This window comes from Ursus arctos, unplaced genomic scaffold (genome assembly GCF_023065955.2).
Source record: "Ursus arctos isolate Adak ecotype North America unplaced genomic scaffold, UrsArc2.0 scaffold_12, whole genome shotgun sequence".
NCBI classification, from domain to species: Eukaryota; Metazoa; Chordata; class Mammalia; order Carnivora; family Ursidae; genus Ursus; species Ursus arctos.
This window is the reverse complement of record NW_026622786.1, coordinates 57,374,324-57,393,121: the sequence shown is the minus strand read 5'-3', so window position 1 is coordinate 57,393,121 and position 18,798 is coordinate 57,374,324. Positions and strand designations below refer to the sequence as shown.

General features: G+C 41.0%; 1 protein-coding gene across 1 annotated transcript in view; it reads right to left on the bottom strand.

Annotated features, from left to right (window-relative positions):
• LOC113254606 (cytochrome P450 2J2) overlaps positions 1-15,120 on the bottom strand; it is a 32,983-nt gene extending 17,863 nt beyond the window's left edge. Inside the window, exons 1-3 of the mRNA XM_026497964.4 lie at positions 14,811-15,120; positions 3,338-3,500; positions 358-507 (exon numbers count right to left, since the gene is read on the bottom strand). Of these exons, the coding sequence (XP_026353749.2) occupies positions 358-507; positions 3,338-3,500; positions 14,811-15,020 (523 nt within the window). The 5' untranslated portion in view covers positions 15,021-15,120. The remainder of the gene's footprint in view (positions 1-357; positions 508-3,337; positions 3,501-14,810) is intronic.
• Between the last annotated feature and the right edge of the window lie 3,678 nt (positions 15,121-18,798).

The window sequence follows — 18,798 nt, the reverse complement described above, 5'->3', positions numbered from 1 at the left end:
TATTTTCTATCTTCTACTGAGAGTCTGCTCTTCCTGACATTCGACATACTGAGTATCGAGCTGCCTGTGAGGCTCTGGCCACAGCCCCTACACAGGGTCTGACACAGCGAGTACTCGGTCAATACCTGGGAAGTCAAACTGAGGACCCGGGTTTAAGTCAGTAATGTGTTTAATACCACTCTTCTTGTGCTTAATCCTAGAGCTCCGTGAAGGCAGGGTCATGGTGAGTTGTTCACTGTCATATTTCCAGGGCCTGGCACAGTGCTGGGCACAGGAGAGGTACTTAGGCACTTAATAAGTAACCGTTCAGTGAATGTATGAGTCACAATCCTGCACCTGTCCTAGGAAACAACTCACCATTCTCTTCTTCTATCGCCTGGATGAGGTGATGGGCCTCCTCCTGAATGCGTTCCTCTAAGCTCTTCCTTCCTAGGCCAAAGTTCCTTAGTGTTGCCAGCGTGAACCTTCTTTGCTCCTTCCATGTTTGGCCACTGGACATGATCAATCCTGGAAAAAAAAAAGAGAAAGCCAACATTATGGTATTGTTATCCTATTATTTAAACATCTGGCAAATGGTATTGAGATACCTAAGGGTGGGAAGGAGAAGGGTGTTAAGCCACATGAAAACTATTCAGGGAAATAATCCCAAAGTAGCGGATATAGTGGCTAGCATCACTGATTGCCTGTAGTACAGGAACTTGAGTGTTTTTACGGCATTATGTAAGTTAGCAGTTACAGAAACTTCATCTTTACTCCCCTCTCCCATTTTGCTGATGAGAAAACTGAGGCACAAAAGATAAACTTTGCAGGGTCACAGTAAGCAGCTGAAGAGGCATTCAAATTCAGGTCTGCTGGATTCCAAAGCTCATGCTTTGATTACTAGTCACGTAAGTTTACTGAAATATTTGTTTTATGCTACATACTAAGAACGCACTTATGGACAAGATAAAATACATACTCATAAGGAGGCAAGGCTTTCCAGGAGAGTCTTATCTAAACTGGACCTTGAAAGATGAAGGACTGATTGAAGAAAGCAAGGAAGAGTGACTATTCCATGCAGAAAGAATAGCACAAGGAAAGGGAAAGGGAAAAAAAAAAAGCATCATCTTGCTGTGTTCAACAATTCGTCATTTGTTTTTACAACACGGATAAGGCCACCCTCCCTTCTTTTCTTCACCTCCAGAGTACTCTCCCTTTAGTGCCTGGCTTTGACCTCCACCATCTCTATGAGATGGCCATCTTTGTCAAATCCAGGGAAACTTCTCAACCTTATCTTTCTTGATCTTTCAGCAGCATGGGGCGCTTCTCTCCTGAAGCCCTCCTTTCCAGCGGTGCTCAGGACAGCACACCCTCCAGATTTTCCTCCTTCCCGTACCTTTTGCTGGCTCATCGTCTTCTATCAAATTTTGAAATGATGGAGTTCTTCAAGATAAGGTGTAAAGCCTCTTCTCTTCTTCCCCAAAATTCCATTCCTGGGAAATCTCATCAACTCCTAAATTTTTAAATAACATCTATTGATAGTGATCATTTATTTCTGTCCCTGAGCTCCAGACACACAGGCAACTGTCTGCCTGACTTTGCCTACTTAGGAGCCTTTCAAACTCAGCATATCCATGATTGGATTCACGATGTTCTCCATACAACTCCACACCCAAGCCAAACTAAACACCTGTCCTCCTCCAAATGTTCCTCCTTTCCACCATCTACCCACTTGGGTGTCTACCTCAATACCTCATTCTGCTTTCCTTCTCCCTCTGTTTAGGTCATCGTATCTTATTGGATTTACCCCCCTGGGGATACCTTAAATTCTTGTATCTTCACTGGTACTAACCTGGTCTAGTCTACTCTATTGTCATTTCTTGCTATCTCCCTAGTCTAAGCTACAACCATCTCTAACCTGAAATGCTGCCATAGTCTCTTGCTCCCTGTATACCATTTTCTACACTGCAGCCTACATAAGTTTTTAAAATGTGCAGTGTAAATATGGTGATTCCTTTCTCTACTTAAAATCATTCAAGAGTTTCCATTGTTATTAGTGTAAAACCCAACACCCTAACAAGAGCTTGCGTGGACAGTTCCTTGCCAAGCCCAGCAGCTTCATCTTCCTTTAGTTATCTCCATTCAATCCCTGTACTTGTCACACCGGCCACTTCTACCCCTCAAGTCCACTGTCCTTCTTCCCACCTCAGGGACTGTTCCTATTCTGTTCCATCTGCCCATTGCCTCTTCACATCGATAAACTGATTGTCATTTACTTATATTAGGTGTCCTTGAATCCCAGGACTAGATTAGATCCCCCCAACAAATGCATCCTAAGCATATCTTAATGAGACTAATGCTTTAAGTTATCAGAGCTCATTGATACTGTGTTTCCGACTAGAATGTAAATGACCTAAGGACACGGATTTATCCGCGTTGCTCACGGTTGTGCTGATAGCGCCTAGCACTATGCTTCACAAAATAAATGCAGGGAGTGGCTGTAGAGTTGGCAGATGAACTATTTCAAAAAGGAATTGGGAACTACCTGAAAAAATGGTGCTTGGGTAGAGTAATAGATTTGAGTTATCCATTTAGATTTTTAAATGTTTACATTTACTTATTTATTTGTTTGTTTATTTATTTATAAAATGAATTTTCTAAGAAATAATTCCTAAAACTAACTTTAGAAATAACAGGAAAAAAAAAAAACTTGACTGTATCTATATAACCAATAAAGAAACTGAAAAAAACATTTGGGGGGGGGGGCTTACAGAGATGTTATTTATTTATTTATGTACTTATTTATTTTTATTATTATGTTCAGTTGGCCAACATATAGTAGTGTTTACGTTTATTTAATGATAATTTTAAGTATTCTTGCCAAACTGTTCTAACACAGAATGGAAGGCTCGAGATACCCTGTGGGAACAGCCCTAACAGAGAAGCATCAGGAACTAGAGGCAAGGAGAGGGACTTACATAAGCTGCAGAAGGAAGCAGATCCACCGTGATTTGCCTAGGGGAAGAGACTGGAGCGGAAGCAGAAATAGAGCGCGAGAATGCATTGCCTCTTCCTCTGCTATCACTGAGTAATGCAGTTACTTGTTTATCGGTGTTTCCAGAGGGAGTTCATGCAGGAGACACTGCCTCTTCCAAATCCCTGACAGGACCTGCAAAGTTCTTTAAGGGGGTGCCTTCAATAGGGAAATGTGGGCATCCAGCATCCAGCTTTCTTTAATTTCGGGTATTTTATAAGGGGCCTGTTCCCTGAGAGTGTTGGAGAATTATAGTCACAGAGGCACCTTTAACAGACCATAAAATATCAAACATAGCCATCTTACATTGGTTAAGAAACTTACCATTGTTCTTAAAGATACGTTCTCGGATAGGAGTTATAGGGCGGTTCACAAAGATTTGGTTCTGGTCGACAAGGACTTCTTTGATCAAGGGCAATCCAGTTATAAGAACTAAAGGCAAGTCACCGAGCTGCATGCTCATGACGTTTCCGTATTTCTTCACAAGCTGAAAAATAGTTAAGTAGTCACAATTGAATATGCATATGTCTGCGTGTCCAGGAATGGAGGGTGTGTGTATAGCTGGGGAAGGTCTTATACTGAGGAGAGTCTGTGTGCACCTTGGCATGATGGGAACCTTTTTCCCCTGCTTCCTTTTCCCCTTCTCTCAACTAGACTTGGATTGAATTCACTACAGGACATGGATATTCCTTGTAAATATTCGTTCATATATTCAACCTACACAAATTGAGTGAGCAACCACCACTGTCCCAAGAACGAGGCATGAAGATGTAACTATAATAAAACAAACATGGTCTCTAACCCCGAAGCATCTTAGAGTCTAGTGAGGGGAGAGAATTCAGAATACATGACTCGCCAGAGAAGACTGATGTGCTTGGTGGAAGTCTAGGGTTGCAAGCATGGACTTTTTTTTTTTTTAACTTTAATTTGGAGAATTTTTTTTAAAGATTTTATTTATTTGACAGAGACAGCCAGTGAGAGAGGGAACACAAGCAGGGGGAGTGGGAGAGGAAGAAGCAGGCTCTTAGTGGAGGAGCCTGATGTGGGGCTCGAACCCAGAACGCTGGGATCACGCCCTGAGCCGAAGGCAGTTGCTTAACCACTGTGCTACCCAGGCGCCCCAAGCATGGACTTTTTAGTAAATCATAACTGTTGAAGTAGAAGAGATGACTGAAACTTCATGTCATAGCTGGGGCCGGCTATGCAGAAAAGCACTCTAGTTCTGGAGTTGTGTGGGCCCCTTAGCACTATGGTTCACTAGCTGTGGGCTCTTGGGAAAGTTGCTTCACTTTTTTTTTTAGCCTCAGCTACAGAAAAGGAAAAATTATTCCTCCCTCAAAAGGTTCGGTGAGGAAGAATGAAAGCAACAGTGTGAAAGGCTCTTGGTTTCCTGGTACCTGGCGCACAGCCGCTCGAGTCCCTGAGGAATGATTGGGCTCGTGGCAACAGAGAGGACGAGAGCACATGGGTGACGTGCTGGAGGAAGGCACGTGGACACTGGGTGCCATGGGAAGCACTTTTCACTGTTTATTTCGTTTAATCTCACAACCACCCTGTGGCATTAACGATTTTCCTTGTCTTTCAGAAAAGGAAAATGAGTCGTAGCCCAAGTAATGTCACCAAGGAGCTATTGAGGGGTAGAGGGAATTTGTCAGGCATTATGTAAGGTTTGCGGACGAAGACATGAGCCTGGGAAGGCACCAGGCCCTTAGAGTTTAGTGGGAGGGAAAGAAAAGGAGGAGGGAGGGAGTGGGAGGGAGAGAATGGAAGAGCGTGTGGTGTGTCACAAGTATGCACAAACATGCAGGTATGTGGGAGCGGGTTGGATGAGAGTGAATGGCTACTATTCAAGGCATTTCCTGCCTTGTTCATTCAAGAGGTGACTCTGAGTAGACCCTACCCCTGCCTCTCGTCTACCTGGGCTGTGGCTAGCTGCAGGCAGTGGTACCAAACAGAAGGGTCCCATTTCCTCCACATGTCTGCGGCCCCTCCTTCTTGATCCCTACCCACTCATGCTCTCCTTTGCCACCCTCAGTGCCTCAGACCCCACCTACCCCCTGATCAGAGCAAATGCGATGGATTACACCAGTCTCATTCTACCACCCTGCTCCCACATTAAAAACCAAGCCCGAACTCAATGCCTCCCTTGTCCTTTTAGCCCAGAGTCTTCCGTCAATCTTTGTTCATCTCTAGCACAGTATGTCCTATCTTGCTGGAAAGGGTGGAGGCAAGATTTGCTTAGAAATGGCAGGAATGGGTCCATGAAAATCAAGCAAATGTTTGTTTGTTGTTTCATCTTGCTGACTGCCTGGATGAACTTAGGGCTTTATGAAAAGGATTTCTTGACTAATTTAGAATATTCAGAAAAGATGTTTTTGGAATGGCTAAAAATCTCGGGTTAAGCTAAATGACTCCTAACTGACAATGTGCACATACAACCTAGAACCCCAGCTTGTACTTGGCAGGGACACAGCCCTCCACTAGTATTTACTGAAATGAACTCTTTCAGAGTTTCAGCTCTACCAGCTCTCTGCCCAGGTATATTTCTAGTCTAAAAGAAATGGACCAGAAACGTACACGGCATAGTCGACTGCGTAAACATAGATAGGGCAAATGGCCTCCCGGAACCGTCTTATCGACTACAGTGGTGTCTAACAGTTCTCCCGCGCACTGTGCTCATCATCCTGCCGATCATTTCACAGGATGTAAATGTGCGACATACCGGGCATCTGAAAGCGTCAGACAGAAAGCAGAGCAATAGCTGAGTCACTACAAAAATGAGAGGGCAAGAGAATAAGAGAGGTTAAAAATACGATGACTCAGGAGCTAAAATAGGCGTAATATCAGAAAGGAAAATAGAAAAATAAAGAGAAAAGGATTCACACAGGAACTATAAAAGGTGAACAAAAGTAATAGAGGCAGGAAATTTAAGACAAGTGGTCAAATCCCAAATGTGGGATTAAGTACTTACGTAATAACGTGGAACAAAATAAATGTTTAGAATCAAGAAAAACGAGAAGGGAGGGTTAGTGAGACAAGAGCTTGAACCATGATACCCGAGACACATGACTGGGAGAGATTCCACTTCTTCTAGGTTCTTAAACGCAAAAACCCACAGAACAAAGACACAAAGAAAGGAAAAGTGGAAAAGTGCAGCAATTCTCATTTCCCGGGCAGCAGGGGAGAAGGTCTACTTCTCCAAACCCTGACCAGCCCTGAGCAGTGTGTGTGTGTGTGTGTGTGTGTGCACGTGTGCATACGGGCACATATCATTCTAATAGACAAAAAAAAATGCATGCTGTTTCTATATGTTACTAAGGTTTAACACCTTTCCCCCAATATATATATTATATTTTTAAAACTTTATGTCTTTTAACCATTTTTTAATTGGGAAGTTCAACTTTTTACTCACTGATAGGGAGAAGCGCTAATAAAAAGTTATGAATGGGAGTATTTTTATTTTATTACACAGGAGTCCGGAGAGTTACAGACCAAACCCAACAGAGGAATTGCTCAGCATGTTTGGGTATGTTCGAGGGCTGGGTTGGCACAAGGAGGGGCAAGAGTCTTTCCTTCTCATTCACTGAATTGTATTCTTAAATGTTTTCTTAATGTGTTTGTATTGCTTTTATTTACTTATTGTTTCTCTTTTAAAGATTTTATTTCTTTGTCAGAGAGAGAGAGCACAAGCAGGGGGAGCAGCAGGCAGAGGGAGAAGCGGGCTCCCCGCGGAGCAAGGAGCCCGATGTAGGACTCAGGTCCCAGGACCCTGAGATCGTGACCTGAGCTGAAGGCAGATGCTTAACAAAACTGAGCCGCCCAGGCGTCCCTGTGTTGCTTTTATAGTTCAAAATTATTTCTATCTGATAAAGAGAAAAAAAGAAAGAAAAAAGAAAAGTAAAAGAAAAACAAACCTAAGGAAATAAGGAATAAAGCGTCATTAACAATGGTTCCTGCTCTTTCCTGAGTCACAGAATCCTTTGAAAATCTGGTGTATGGCATGGATCTGCTCTTAAATTAAAGCGGCTCACAGTCTAATGGAACATATGGAAAAACAATCAGTTCTTATTTTTACTATTCTGTACAATAAATCATTCGCTCATAGGGAGACTAGGCGCCAGGAGAGGTTCTTGGGGAAAGTGTCTCCTCACTTGAGTAAGGAGATAGGAGGCAAGACTGGCAGGGTAATCTGAGCCAGACTGAGGAGCGTCTTCATGCCAGGTGAAATAGTTTGAATCCTGTTTTGTTTGTAATTAGAAGCCTGGAGATGTTTGATTAGGAGACATAAGGTAAATGAGTATTTAAGAGCTTGGATTGTGAAGCCCCACAAATCTGTTTGAATCTACTTGTTACTTTCTGTGTGATTTGGGGGCAAGTTATTTGACTTCTCCGTGCCTCAGTTTCCAAATCTATAAAATGGAGATTATGGCAGGATTAACCATAATACTAATATTAACAATAAAATTATTTATTGTTATTGATATACTTGGGAGCATATTTTAGCAAAGGGACTGTGGTAGGATATTGACAAGGTAATGAAGGGGAAGAGGCCAGAGAGTGGGATAATGGAACCCATCCAGCAAGGACGCCAGACAAGGGATGCCTGCTATACAACAACAGTGAGTTTCCTTGAATTTCTTGCTGTCAACTTTTAAAGAAAAGGGAAAAGTGGTGTAGATATAGAAGTAAGCGTCAACTGCTAGGCCCCTGACAAGAAATTGAAATTCATGGGGTTATTTGATTCTTTAAACGATCCTAGAAAGCATTTTCAGTTTTCAGAAAAGGAGGCACAGAGATTAGCACATAGATGGGGGAATAAAGTTTGGGCTCTTTCTAACTCTTTAGGTTCCATCCTTAAATGAGAGGATGAAGATATTCTCTCTTCAGAATGACGGCACTCCTTAAGGATTAACAAGCCACATGACTTCCCAATAAAAAAACCACATTGCCCAGCTTCTCCAGGTGTAGCCAATGGTCCAGGAGTGGTGGTGATGTGTTTACCTTCTGGGTCTCAGCCTGAAGTGAAAGCGGCTTGCTACCCAACTTCCCTATTCCCTTTTCTACGGAGCGGAGCTCACACGCAAGGGTGTCGCAGGACCTGAGCTACAGCATAGAAGGAACTGGAGTTTGGGGATAACCGTGAGGTATAAAGCAGCCTCTGTCCTGGACTTGCTGCCTACATCTGAACTCATTTGTGGGAGAAAGGTAAATTTCAGTCTTTTTTTACACCACGGCTTTTTGGGATCTCTATTATAAGCAGCTTAATGTGTCTCCTAACTAACGCATTTATCCACCTTATCCACTCTTCTCCCCTTTAGTCCAATAAAGTTTTCTCTTCCTTAGATAAATGCTCCTCTAATAGGTCATATGGCTATGATCGAAAAAGTTTAGAAAATAGGGGAAATAACACAAGAAAAGTTCCCATCATACCATTTATTATGTTTTAAGATTTTATTTATTTGAGAGAGAGAGAGAGTTAGAACGAGAGGGGAGAGGGTCAGAGGGAGAAGCAGACTCCCGGCCGAGCAGGGAGCCCGATGCGGGACTCCATCCCGGGACTCTGGGATCATGCCCTGAGCCACAGGCAGTTGTTGCTTAAACCACTGAGCCACCCACGCACCCCTCCCATTGTGCCATTTAAACAGGCTAGTTTCTTCACTGTGCTGTTGCTGTGTTTTAGCTCATGTCACTTTCTCGAATTTAAAATCTCCTGTCCCCTTAACTCCACTTAGCCACTTGCCTAACATTCATTTAAAGCTCAGCCCAATTTATCCCAACATTCTACAAGAGGTTATCTCTAGGGCTCCCCATTCTCCATGAGCCTATCTCCTGATACCTCATTTGGTTACCATGAGTCTCCGCCACACATTTCATCATACACTGTTCTGTGTTGCGGCTCTCCTACGGTAAACATTTCATACGTGTATATTAAATAAGTGAATCCATGAATAAGTCAATTATCCTCTATCATGAAAAGTCAAGTGACATAAATAGAGAACAGGTGGAAGAGTCAAAAAGTCCTGGCTTCTAGTCCTTCTTTTGCCATCATCTATGCTGAATAATTCAAGCAAATGATTTTATTGTTTTCAGTTTCCACAGTGGCAAAATGGAAACACCACCAGATAATACCTAACTTGTGTGTCCTTTGTGAAAATTAAATGAAAATGAACATATAAATCCTGATACAAGACCTAGCAAATAGTTGGTACTTAATGTTTCCAAATTGCTAGAATGTAAATTTCATTATAACTAAATGAACCATTTGACTCCATTTGTTTTACAACCAAAAATATAAAAAATGCAAACCTATATGGAGTAAAATGTAACAGTCTGATCTGATGAGAAAACATTAGGCCATGGATAAGACCGTAGCCTCAGTGTCATTACTAGCCAGTTTTATGACAGGCAAGCCATGTACCCTTTCTAATCAGCTCTATCTTAATGGTAAAACAAAGGCACAGATCAAATTTCTGATTCCAGACAAGATTGAGTAAAAGCATTCCATTTTACTCTTTCTACTAATCATGACCCTAATTAGCACAGGCAAAAATAACTCCAGGAAAGTCCTGTTTTCTCTAGCCAAAGTGCCAGAAAAAGCCTGGCCCAAGAGGACAGAAACTTCTTAACCTTCTACTTCCCTGCTCTGTAGCTAACACAGGAAAAAAGATGTGATTTCCCCACCCTAATGGGCGCCCCATGAGTGGAAATCATGGGTGGGGACTTGTCTTTATTCTACCTTTGTAGCAACAAGGTGATGACCCTTGCCTGCCCAGTCTGTGGGCTGAATTGTAACTATCACCCCCATGCTGGGGGCGGGGGGCAAGAGGAAGAATTCTGATTTCTACCCTTCTCCTACAGAAATAAGATGTTCCTTCCCCATGCAGCAGACATGGATAGATCTCTGACTTCCATCCTCCCTGCAGTAAAGAAGAGGCTACCCTATCCAGGTTTGGAGTGGAGCTGTCTTTTGTCCCCATTCTCATTCTCCCCAGCCTGCACTGATGAGAATGTAAGATGGAGTCCTCTGTGGCTGGATAACCCATAAGTGGGGAAGACTAGAAGTGCTACGGAGGCTTTATAACTTAAACTGCATTTGAACCACAATCCACAGAAGTGAGCTTCTGACCATAAACAGGTTGACTCTCTGCCAAAATGGAAGAGTTTACATGTCCCAAGTCATATAAAACACAAAATGTCCAGCATATATTCCAGAATTAATCACCTTACCAAGAGCCAAGAAAATCTCAGTTTGAATGGGTTGACACCAAAACTAAGATGCCACAGATGCTGGAATTATAGGATAAGGATTTTAAATCAGCTATAATATGTTTCAACAAACAATTACAAATATTCCCCCCAAAAAATTTAAAAATAGTTGGGGCACCTTGGTGGTTCAGTCAGTTAAGCATCTGACTCTGGATTTCTGCTCAGGCCATGATCTCAGAGTCATGAGATTGAGCCCCACCTCAGGTTCCACACTCAGTGCAGGGCCTGCTTGGGATTCTCTCTCTCTCTCTCCCTCTCCTCTCCCTCTGCTCCTCCCCCCTCAAATAAATTAAAAAAATCTTTAAAAAGTTTTTTAAAAAAATAGAAAATCTTACCAAAGAAATAAAAGATATATATATAATAGGGGCGCCTGGGTGGCATAGCAGTTAAGCGTCTGCCTTCGGCTCAGGGCGTGATCCTGGCGTTATGGGATCGAGCCCCACATCAGGCTCCTCCGCTGGGAGCCTGCTTCTTCCTCTCCCACTCCCCCTGCTTGTGTTCCCTCTCTCGCTGGCTGTCTCTATCTCATAAATAAATTTTAAAAAAATCTTTTAAAAAAGATATATATGTAATATACAAAAATATATAAGAACCAAAGGGAAAATTAAAACTTAAAAATACAATAACCTAAACAAAAAACTCAATAGAGCAACCCAACAGCAGAACAGGAATGACAAAGAACCCAGTGAAACTGAAGACAGATCAGTAGACTGTATCCAATCCGAACAACACAAGAGAAAGTAGATTTTTGAAAAGAACAAAAACGGAGCCTCAGGGACCTATGTTAGAACAACAAAAGATCTACCATTTGCACCATCACTGTCCAAGAGTCCCAGAAAGAAAAAAGGATGTGGAAATGAAAAAATATTTGAAGAAATAATGGCTGAAAACTTCTCGAATTTGGTAAGAGATCAAACTACAGAGATCTAATAATCCAATCAGCTCAAAGAAATCAACACCAAGACCTACTATAATCAAATCTCTGAAAAGAAAAGCAGAAAAACTGAGGCACGTGGGTGGCTCAGTCAGCTAAGTGTCCGACTCTTGGTTTAAGCCCAGGTCTTGATCTCTCGGTCATGGTATCAAGCCCCAGGTTGGACTCTGCACTCAGTGTGGATCTGTGTTAGATTCCCCCTCCCCTCATAACTAGATAAATCTTAATAAATAAAAGCAAAAAATCCTTCTTGACCTCAGGCAGAGAAAAACAAGTTATACTAACGGGGAGCAGCAATTCATTTTTTTTTTAATGATTTTTTATTATGTTAGTCACCATGCAGTACATCCCCGGTTTCCGATGTAAAGTTCGATGATTCATTAGTTGCGTATAACACCCAGTGCACCATGCAATACGTGCCCTCCTTACTACCCATCACCGGTCTATCCCATTCCCCCAGCCCCTGCCCCTCTGAGGCCCTCAGTTTGTTTCTCAGAGTCCATAGTCTCTCATGCTTCATTCCCCCTTCTGATTACCCCCCCTTTCTTTATCCCTTTCTTCCCCTACCGATCATCCTAGTTCTTATGTTCCATAGATGAGAGAGATCATACGATAGTTGTCTTTCTCTGCTTGACTTATTTCACTTAGCATTATCTCCTCCAGTGCCGTCCATGTTGCCGCAATTCAAATCATAGCAAATTTCTCATTTGAAACCACAGAGGCCAGAAAGAAGTGGCAGAACATTTTAAAATGTTGAATGAAAGAAACTGTCAATCTAGAATTCTATATTAAGTGAAAATATATGAAAATGAAGGCAAAATAAAGACATTCTTAGGTAAAGGAAAGTTAAAAGAGATGTTTTTACCAGCAGACCAGCTCTAAAAGAAAGGCTAAAGAAAGCTCCTCAGGTAGAAAGGAAATGATATTGGTAGAAAATTTGGGAATGAAGGAAAAGCAACATAAAAGATAAGTGGGTAAATAGACTATTCTCCTCTTGAATTAAAAAAAAGTGTGCTCAACAGTTAAAATCAAGTTTATAATATTGTCGATGTGTTTCTCAATATATGTAGACATAATATTTAAGATAATTATAAAGCAGGAGGATAAAAAGTTCCTAATGGTTGTAAGGTATCTATATTGTACTTGACGTGGTAAAATGGTGATCCTAGTAGATTGCGTTAAGCTACGTGTGCCCCTTGTATCCTTAGGCAGACACTTAAACACAATGCAGAGATATACTAAAAAGCACTATAAATAAATTAAAATAGAATTCTTAAAAAAATGTTCAAGTGACCCACAGGAAGACAGAAAAAAAGAAACAGGGGAATAAAAAACAGGAGAAAGATAGAAAATAAATAATAAAATGGCAGGCTTAAGTATTAACTTATCAATAATTACATTAAATTTAATGATCTAAATCCACCAATTAAAAGACAGATTGGGACGCCGGCTGGCTCAGTGGGCTAAGCCTCTGTCTTCAGCTCGGGTCATGATCCTGGGGTCCTGGGATTGAGTCCCACATCTGGCTCCTTGCTCGGCGGGGAGTGTGCCTCTCCCCCTGCCTGCCACTCCCCCTGCTTATTTTCTCTCTCTCAAATAAATAAATAAAATCTTAAATAAAATAAAAGAGATTGGCAGAATTTTAAAAAAAAAAGTAATCCACCTATACGCTGTCTGCAAGAATCTCATTTCAAATATAATGATACAAATAGGTTAAAAGTGAAAGAATGAAGTATATACCACGCAGATAATCATCAAAAAAGAGCTGGTGCGGCTGTATCACATTAGCTAAAGGTCAGGCAATGAAAATCACCAGGGATAAGGAGAGACATTACATAACAAAAGAGTCAGTTCACCAAGATGATATAATAATTTAATGTGTATCTTCCAAATAACAGAGATGACAAATACACAAAGGAAAAACCACCAGAACTGAACTGAGAAATACACAAACCTGCAATTATAGTTGGAGACTTCAACATGCCTCTCCTAGTGATTGGCAGAATCAATAGGTAGGAGGTCAGGGTATAGAACTAAACGACAGGATCATCCAACAAGATCTAATTGATACATATGGAACACTCAGCCCAACGACAGCATGCATGGGACTGTGTCCTGGGTCATAAACCTTAAATTTAAAAGACCTGAAATTATACAGAATATGTCCTTTCACCACAACGACATCAAACAGGAAATCATTAATAGGAAGAAAGCAGGAAAATTTCCAAATACTTGGAAATGAAACCATATATATATATATATATATATATATATATATATATATATTTTTTTTTTTTTTTTAAGATTTTATTTTTAAATAATCTCTACACCCAGACTGGGGCTCAAACTCACAACCCCGAGATCAAGAGTCGCACACTCCACCGAGGGAGCCAGCCGGGTGCCCCTAACCAACGTATTTCTTAAACAAGGGTCTAGATTTAGGAGCCTAGCTGTGACATTCTGTGACTAATTCTGTCGTTTAGTGTCACCAATTGGGTGTTTCTCTGAGGAAGTGGTGAAACCTCCTCTATCTGTCCTTGAGGATGGAGGCATGTGTTTAAAGTGCTCTAGATATGTCTAGGAGAAGGGGAACTAATATTTGTGCACCTACTAAAAGCCATGTTTGACCACTGATGGTTTCAGTGACTTCACAGCCACCTACCACAGTGCTGTCACTCAGCTAGGTAGTGATAGGTAGCAGAGGTGTCTAGCTGAGTGACAGGAAATCAGCTGAGGATTTTTGAGAGAGGGTTGGATGTTGGAGGGAATTTTAAGGAAATCAGAGGGGCCAGAGTTAGGAAACCCTGGTGGGACATGGTTATAAAAAGGAGAAAAGATGCTGAGTTAAGAAGAGTTCCAAGTGGATCCCTCATAAGTCTTAACTCTGGAAGGCAGTAGGAAGCACTAAGAAAATTTATGCAGAGGGACATTTTAAAACAAATTAATGAGAGCAGATCCCAGGGAGAGGAGACTGAAAGGGAGGGGCTCAGCTACTGAAAAGTGGTGAGGACTTACGCAGTACTGTTACCATTTTACACTCGGGAAATACAGCTGAGAAGGTAAATACAGCCCCCCCCCCCCAAGGACAAAAATATTAAGGGAGGCAAAGTGATCATATTATAAATAGGATGTTCCCAGCGCCTGAGTAGCTCAGGCGGTTAATCATCTGCCTTCGGCTCAGGTCATGATCCTGGAGTCCTGGGATTGAGCCCATGTTGGGCTCTCTGCACAGTGGGGAGTCTGCTTCTCCCTCTGACCCTACCCCCTGTCGGGCTCTCTCTCTCTCTCTCAAATAAATAAAATCTTAAAAAAATAAATAGGATGTTCCAATAACATTTAACAAGATACACAATAAACGGGTTAAAGAATGTAACATGTCTGGCACCCTTAAATAGTAAACAGTGAATCATATTTTACTTCTAGAAAGGACAGGTTAATCATGCCAGATGACAGTGGGAAACCGAGGCTCAAAGCAGGGTTTACCAAGAACTTGCGTTAGCGGCACAGCCACCCAGCCTCCCGCCCTCGATCCCGGGGATGGCCCCTGTCCTGCAGGTCAGGGTCAGGGCAGAGCCCTGCACCTTCGCCCGCTCCTACCCGCTGAATCGTCAGGTGCGACTGCTCAAAGTCCAGATGGAAGAAGTTGCCCACGAAGGGCAGGGCTAGGGGACCTGGCGGGTAGTTCTTTGGGCGCCGTCTTTTGAGGAAATCGGCAAAGAACAGAAAGGCGACGGCACCCAGCAGGAGGGTGCGGAGGTGGAGCACTGCCCAGACGGCGGCCGCCAGGGAGCCCACCGCCGCGAGCATGGCTCTCTGGTCCTCTTCCTCTGCTGAGCTCTGGGCCGGCGACGTCCCTGCCTGTCCCTGCAGCTGAGCTCTCAGGACCGCCCGCCTGCCCCGCCCAACTCGCCCCGTCCGTCCCGCCCCCACGCCGCCCCGCCCCTGCCGCCCTCCCCACTGCACTCCCAGTGGGAACCCTGTCCCAGCTCTTCGCCCCGCCAGCCTCGTGCAGCGCCCCGTGAGCCCCCCTTTTCCCTCCCCTCCCTGGACCCCAGACTCCACGCCAGCCAGGCTGCCCTCCAGAAGCCCAACACTGAATTCTTGGGAGGCCGCTTAGGGGTCTTGGAAAAGGCCCGGCTAGGAGCGTTGTTCTTTCCTGTTTAGAAAGCTTGTCTCTGAGGCTACTGGGGCACTGGGGTTTATGGTTTCAGTGCATCTGAGAGAGCACCGCAGGCATTTGAACTCCGTGTTTTTCAGTCACCCTCTCTCATCCAACGGCTGGAATCTTGCCAGGTACACAGTGATGATAACAGCAGCACCTGGCATTTCTTGGGCGCTTAACTAAATGCCAGGCAGCATACTCGCTTCTGTACATGAATCATTTCGTTCTGACAAAATTGTGCAAGAAATGCTCTTCTTATCTCCATCTCGCAGTTGAGGAAACTGAGACCTAGAGGTTAAGTGGCAAATAGGTGGTAAAAATAAATCCACCAGTCTGCAACACATCTGAACAAGATATTTGTAACTTTTTGAAGATTGAAAAGCATTACATCAAGGCGGGCTTGGGTGCCTCAGTCGGTTAAACCACAGACTCTTGATTTCCCTTCAGGTCCTGATCTCAGCGCTGGGTGGGGAGCCTGCTTAAGATTCTCTCCCTCCCTCTTCCTCTGCCCCTGCCCTCTAAAAAAATAAGGTAAAAATTTTTTAATTAAAAAAAAAGCATTACATCAAAACCCTTAGCACTGAGCTTGGTCTTTCACCGGTGCTTGATTAACATTGAAAGAAGATGTCTTAGTCCTTCTCCTTTTTGGTTTGCGACGTGAGATTCCTCCTCTGAAGACCCAAGACAGTGTTAGGGCCCCAGGCTCCAAACTTCCATGCCATCCTGTGTCTCCCCATTTGTGAGATACTCAAATCATGAAGCATAGTTTTGAAGTAGTATTGCATACACTTACCTTCTTAATATATAGATACACAGTCTGCCTAAAATAAAATAAAATAAAATAAAATAAAATAAAATAAAATAAAAATAAAACAAAAATAAAATAGAACAGAATTGAAGTCTCTTTTCTATCTTTCCTAAATCAGGACCTCTTCTCACAGGCTGTATAAATGAAGTGTTGGACTTTACCTGAAAGCCACAAAAATTGATATTTAATTATATTTATAATAAGCTGATTTAAACTTCTATAAGAAAAAAAAATTCAGACCACTTATTCGAAAACGATGATGAAGGCTCGCCTTCTAATTTGCTTCTCATTAGTTCCTTCCAAAGCAAAGTCTAAATGCTATGACTGACGTTTTACTGTACTGAATACTTTCAGGGCATTGTGTAGCATGTGGCAAGTATAAAGGAAAAGGAAGACATTTTTTAACTTTAAAGACTTATTACTATTAATATAACCTTCCCTAGCTTAATATTCTTCTCTTCTTGTTCCATTAAGTCAAACTACAAATCCGTACAGGTATTTGGTTCCTAATATTTTAAAATGTAATGTGACTTGTGAAAAGTATTTTGCATAAGGTTGTGTATACCTCAGGTTCAAGTTAATGGCTTTGGTTTTGTTCTAAGAATAGTGAATAACACAAACATTATTAATATCCTTAGTTATAACCATATGAGAGAAATATTGGCATTGGTGTTCAGTGCCACATTGTGCTTTTCTCCTACATCCTCTGTCGTGTACCAACCAATCTCCCAAATCATTGAGATGCTCTTAAAAAAAAGGAAAGGAAAGAAAGCAAGAAAAAGGAAAAAGCTTGAAATGTGGTTTTTGTTGTTGATCAAATCATTTTTTTAGTTGGTCGAATCACGCACATGGAAACATGTAAAGCAACTAAGTGGAATATATATCAAATTCTTAATTTTACTAATGCACAGAATTGCACAATGAGAGATTATCAAATGATTCCCTGCCAGTAAATTCCTGAATACAGTGGTAAGCCACTAATAGGTGAATCCGTAATTATGATAACAGCTATTAAGTGATTTTTTCAGCATTAGTTGAAAACTGTTGTGAATCCTGTCTATCTCTGTCCAGAGAAGTAACACTTTATAAATATTAACAAATAATTTAGCTAGAGTATTTTTAGATATTAAATTATATGTCTAGCATTTAAAGTGAATTTGAGATTAAGGCCTATTTTCTAAACAATAATGATAATTTCTTAATTTGCAAAGTCCTTATTTTAGGAATTAGATTAGTTTGAGATTTTTAAAATTTCTATCACTTGTCTTATATCTTCTTCCACGACATGAGAACATTGACAATTAGAAGACACAAATGTTTTTCAAATGTTTTTAAGGATTTAGTTTAAAAATTGATTTATGTGATGCATTGTTTTTACTAAGAAATAACTTGACCCACTGTATCTTTTTTTATTTGCTTGGATGTTTTTTCCCATTATCTGAGAGTTGAAGGCATTTTTGTCATACTGAAAACAAACTTAAATGTGCAAAAAAAACCACTTGTGTGTCCTGTATTAGTATAACTGTAATGCCCTGGAAATCTGAAGGCTAATCTAAACTGGCATGTTTTAGAATATTAAAGAAGAAAAAAATAACTACCTTAATACCAGCCTTTTAGATTTCATGAAGATTTTGGTGAGGAATAATAGCACATAATATAAATATTGACAAAACTCTAAAAGTTCCTTTCTATAAAATATAAAATTCTCAATATTTACATTGAGTCAGCCAAAGGAGATCACGGTTGAACATTGGATAGTTTGTGTCTTGTGTTTATATTATAGTATTCAAATTGCAAGTATAACATTTTAATATTTGCTGATATACTTTTATAAAAGTAAATCCTAAATTATTAAGCTTTTCTAGTGAAGAAGTAATGATTTTTTCAAATAAAAATTGAAGGAATTTGCTGCCAACAGAACAGCCTTACAAGAAATGTTAAAATAAGTTCTTCAGAAAAAAGGGGAAAGTTAGAGGTCAGAACCTCAGGTTTACATAAAGCAGGAAGAGCATTAGGGAAGAAATCAATGACGGTAAAATAAATCCTTTGTTTTTCTTATTCTTAATTGATCTAATAACAGATCAAAATAAAAACATATTCAGTGATTATAGCTTATAAATAAGTTATATGAATGATGAAATGTTGTAAGGGAAGGAAGTAGGAAAACTATTAATGGATTTTGCACTACCAACTAAATAGTACAGTGTTATTTAAAAGTGGGTTTGAATCAGTTGGACAACTAAATTGTAAACTCTAGAGCAACTAATTAATAAAAAAAAAACTATAATTATATGCTAAAACAAAAGAGAAAATGGAATTATATAGAATGCTCAATTAAAACCAGAAAAGAAAGAGTTGAAGATAAAAGAAACAAAAATCAAGAGCAATGAGTAGAAAACAGTAGTGAATATGGTAGATATTAACCCAACTGTATCAATAACCACTTTAAATGTCAATGGTCTAAATGCACTAATTAAAAGACAGAGTGTCAGAGTGGATTTAAAAAAAAAAAGACCTCTTTTAGATTGTTCTTGTCAGTGTATAGAAATGCAACTGATTTTTGTATGCTGATTTTGTATCCTGCAACTTTGTGGAATTCATTTATTAGTTCTAAT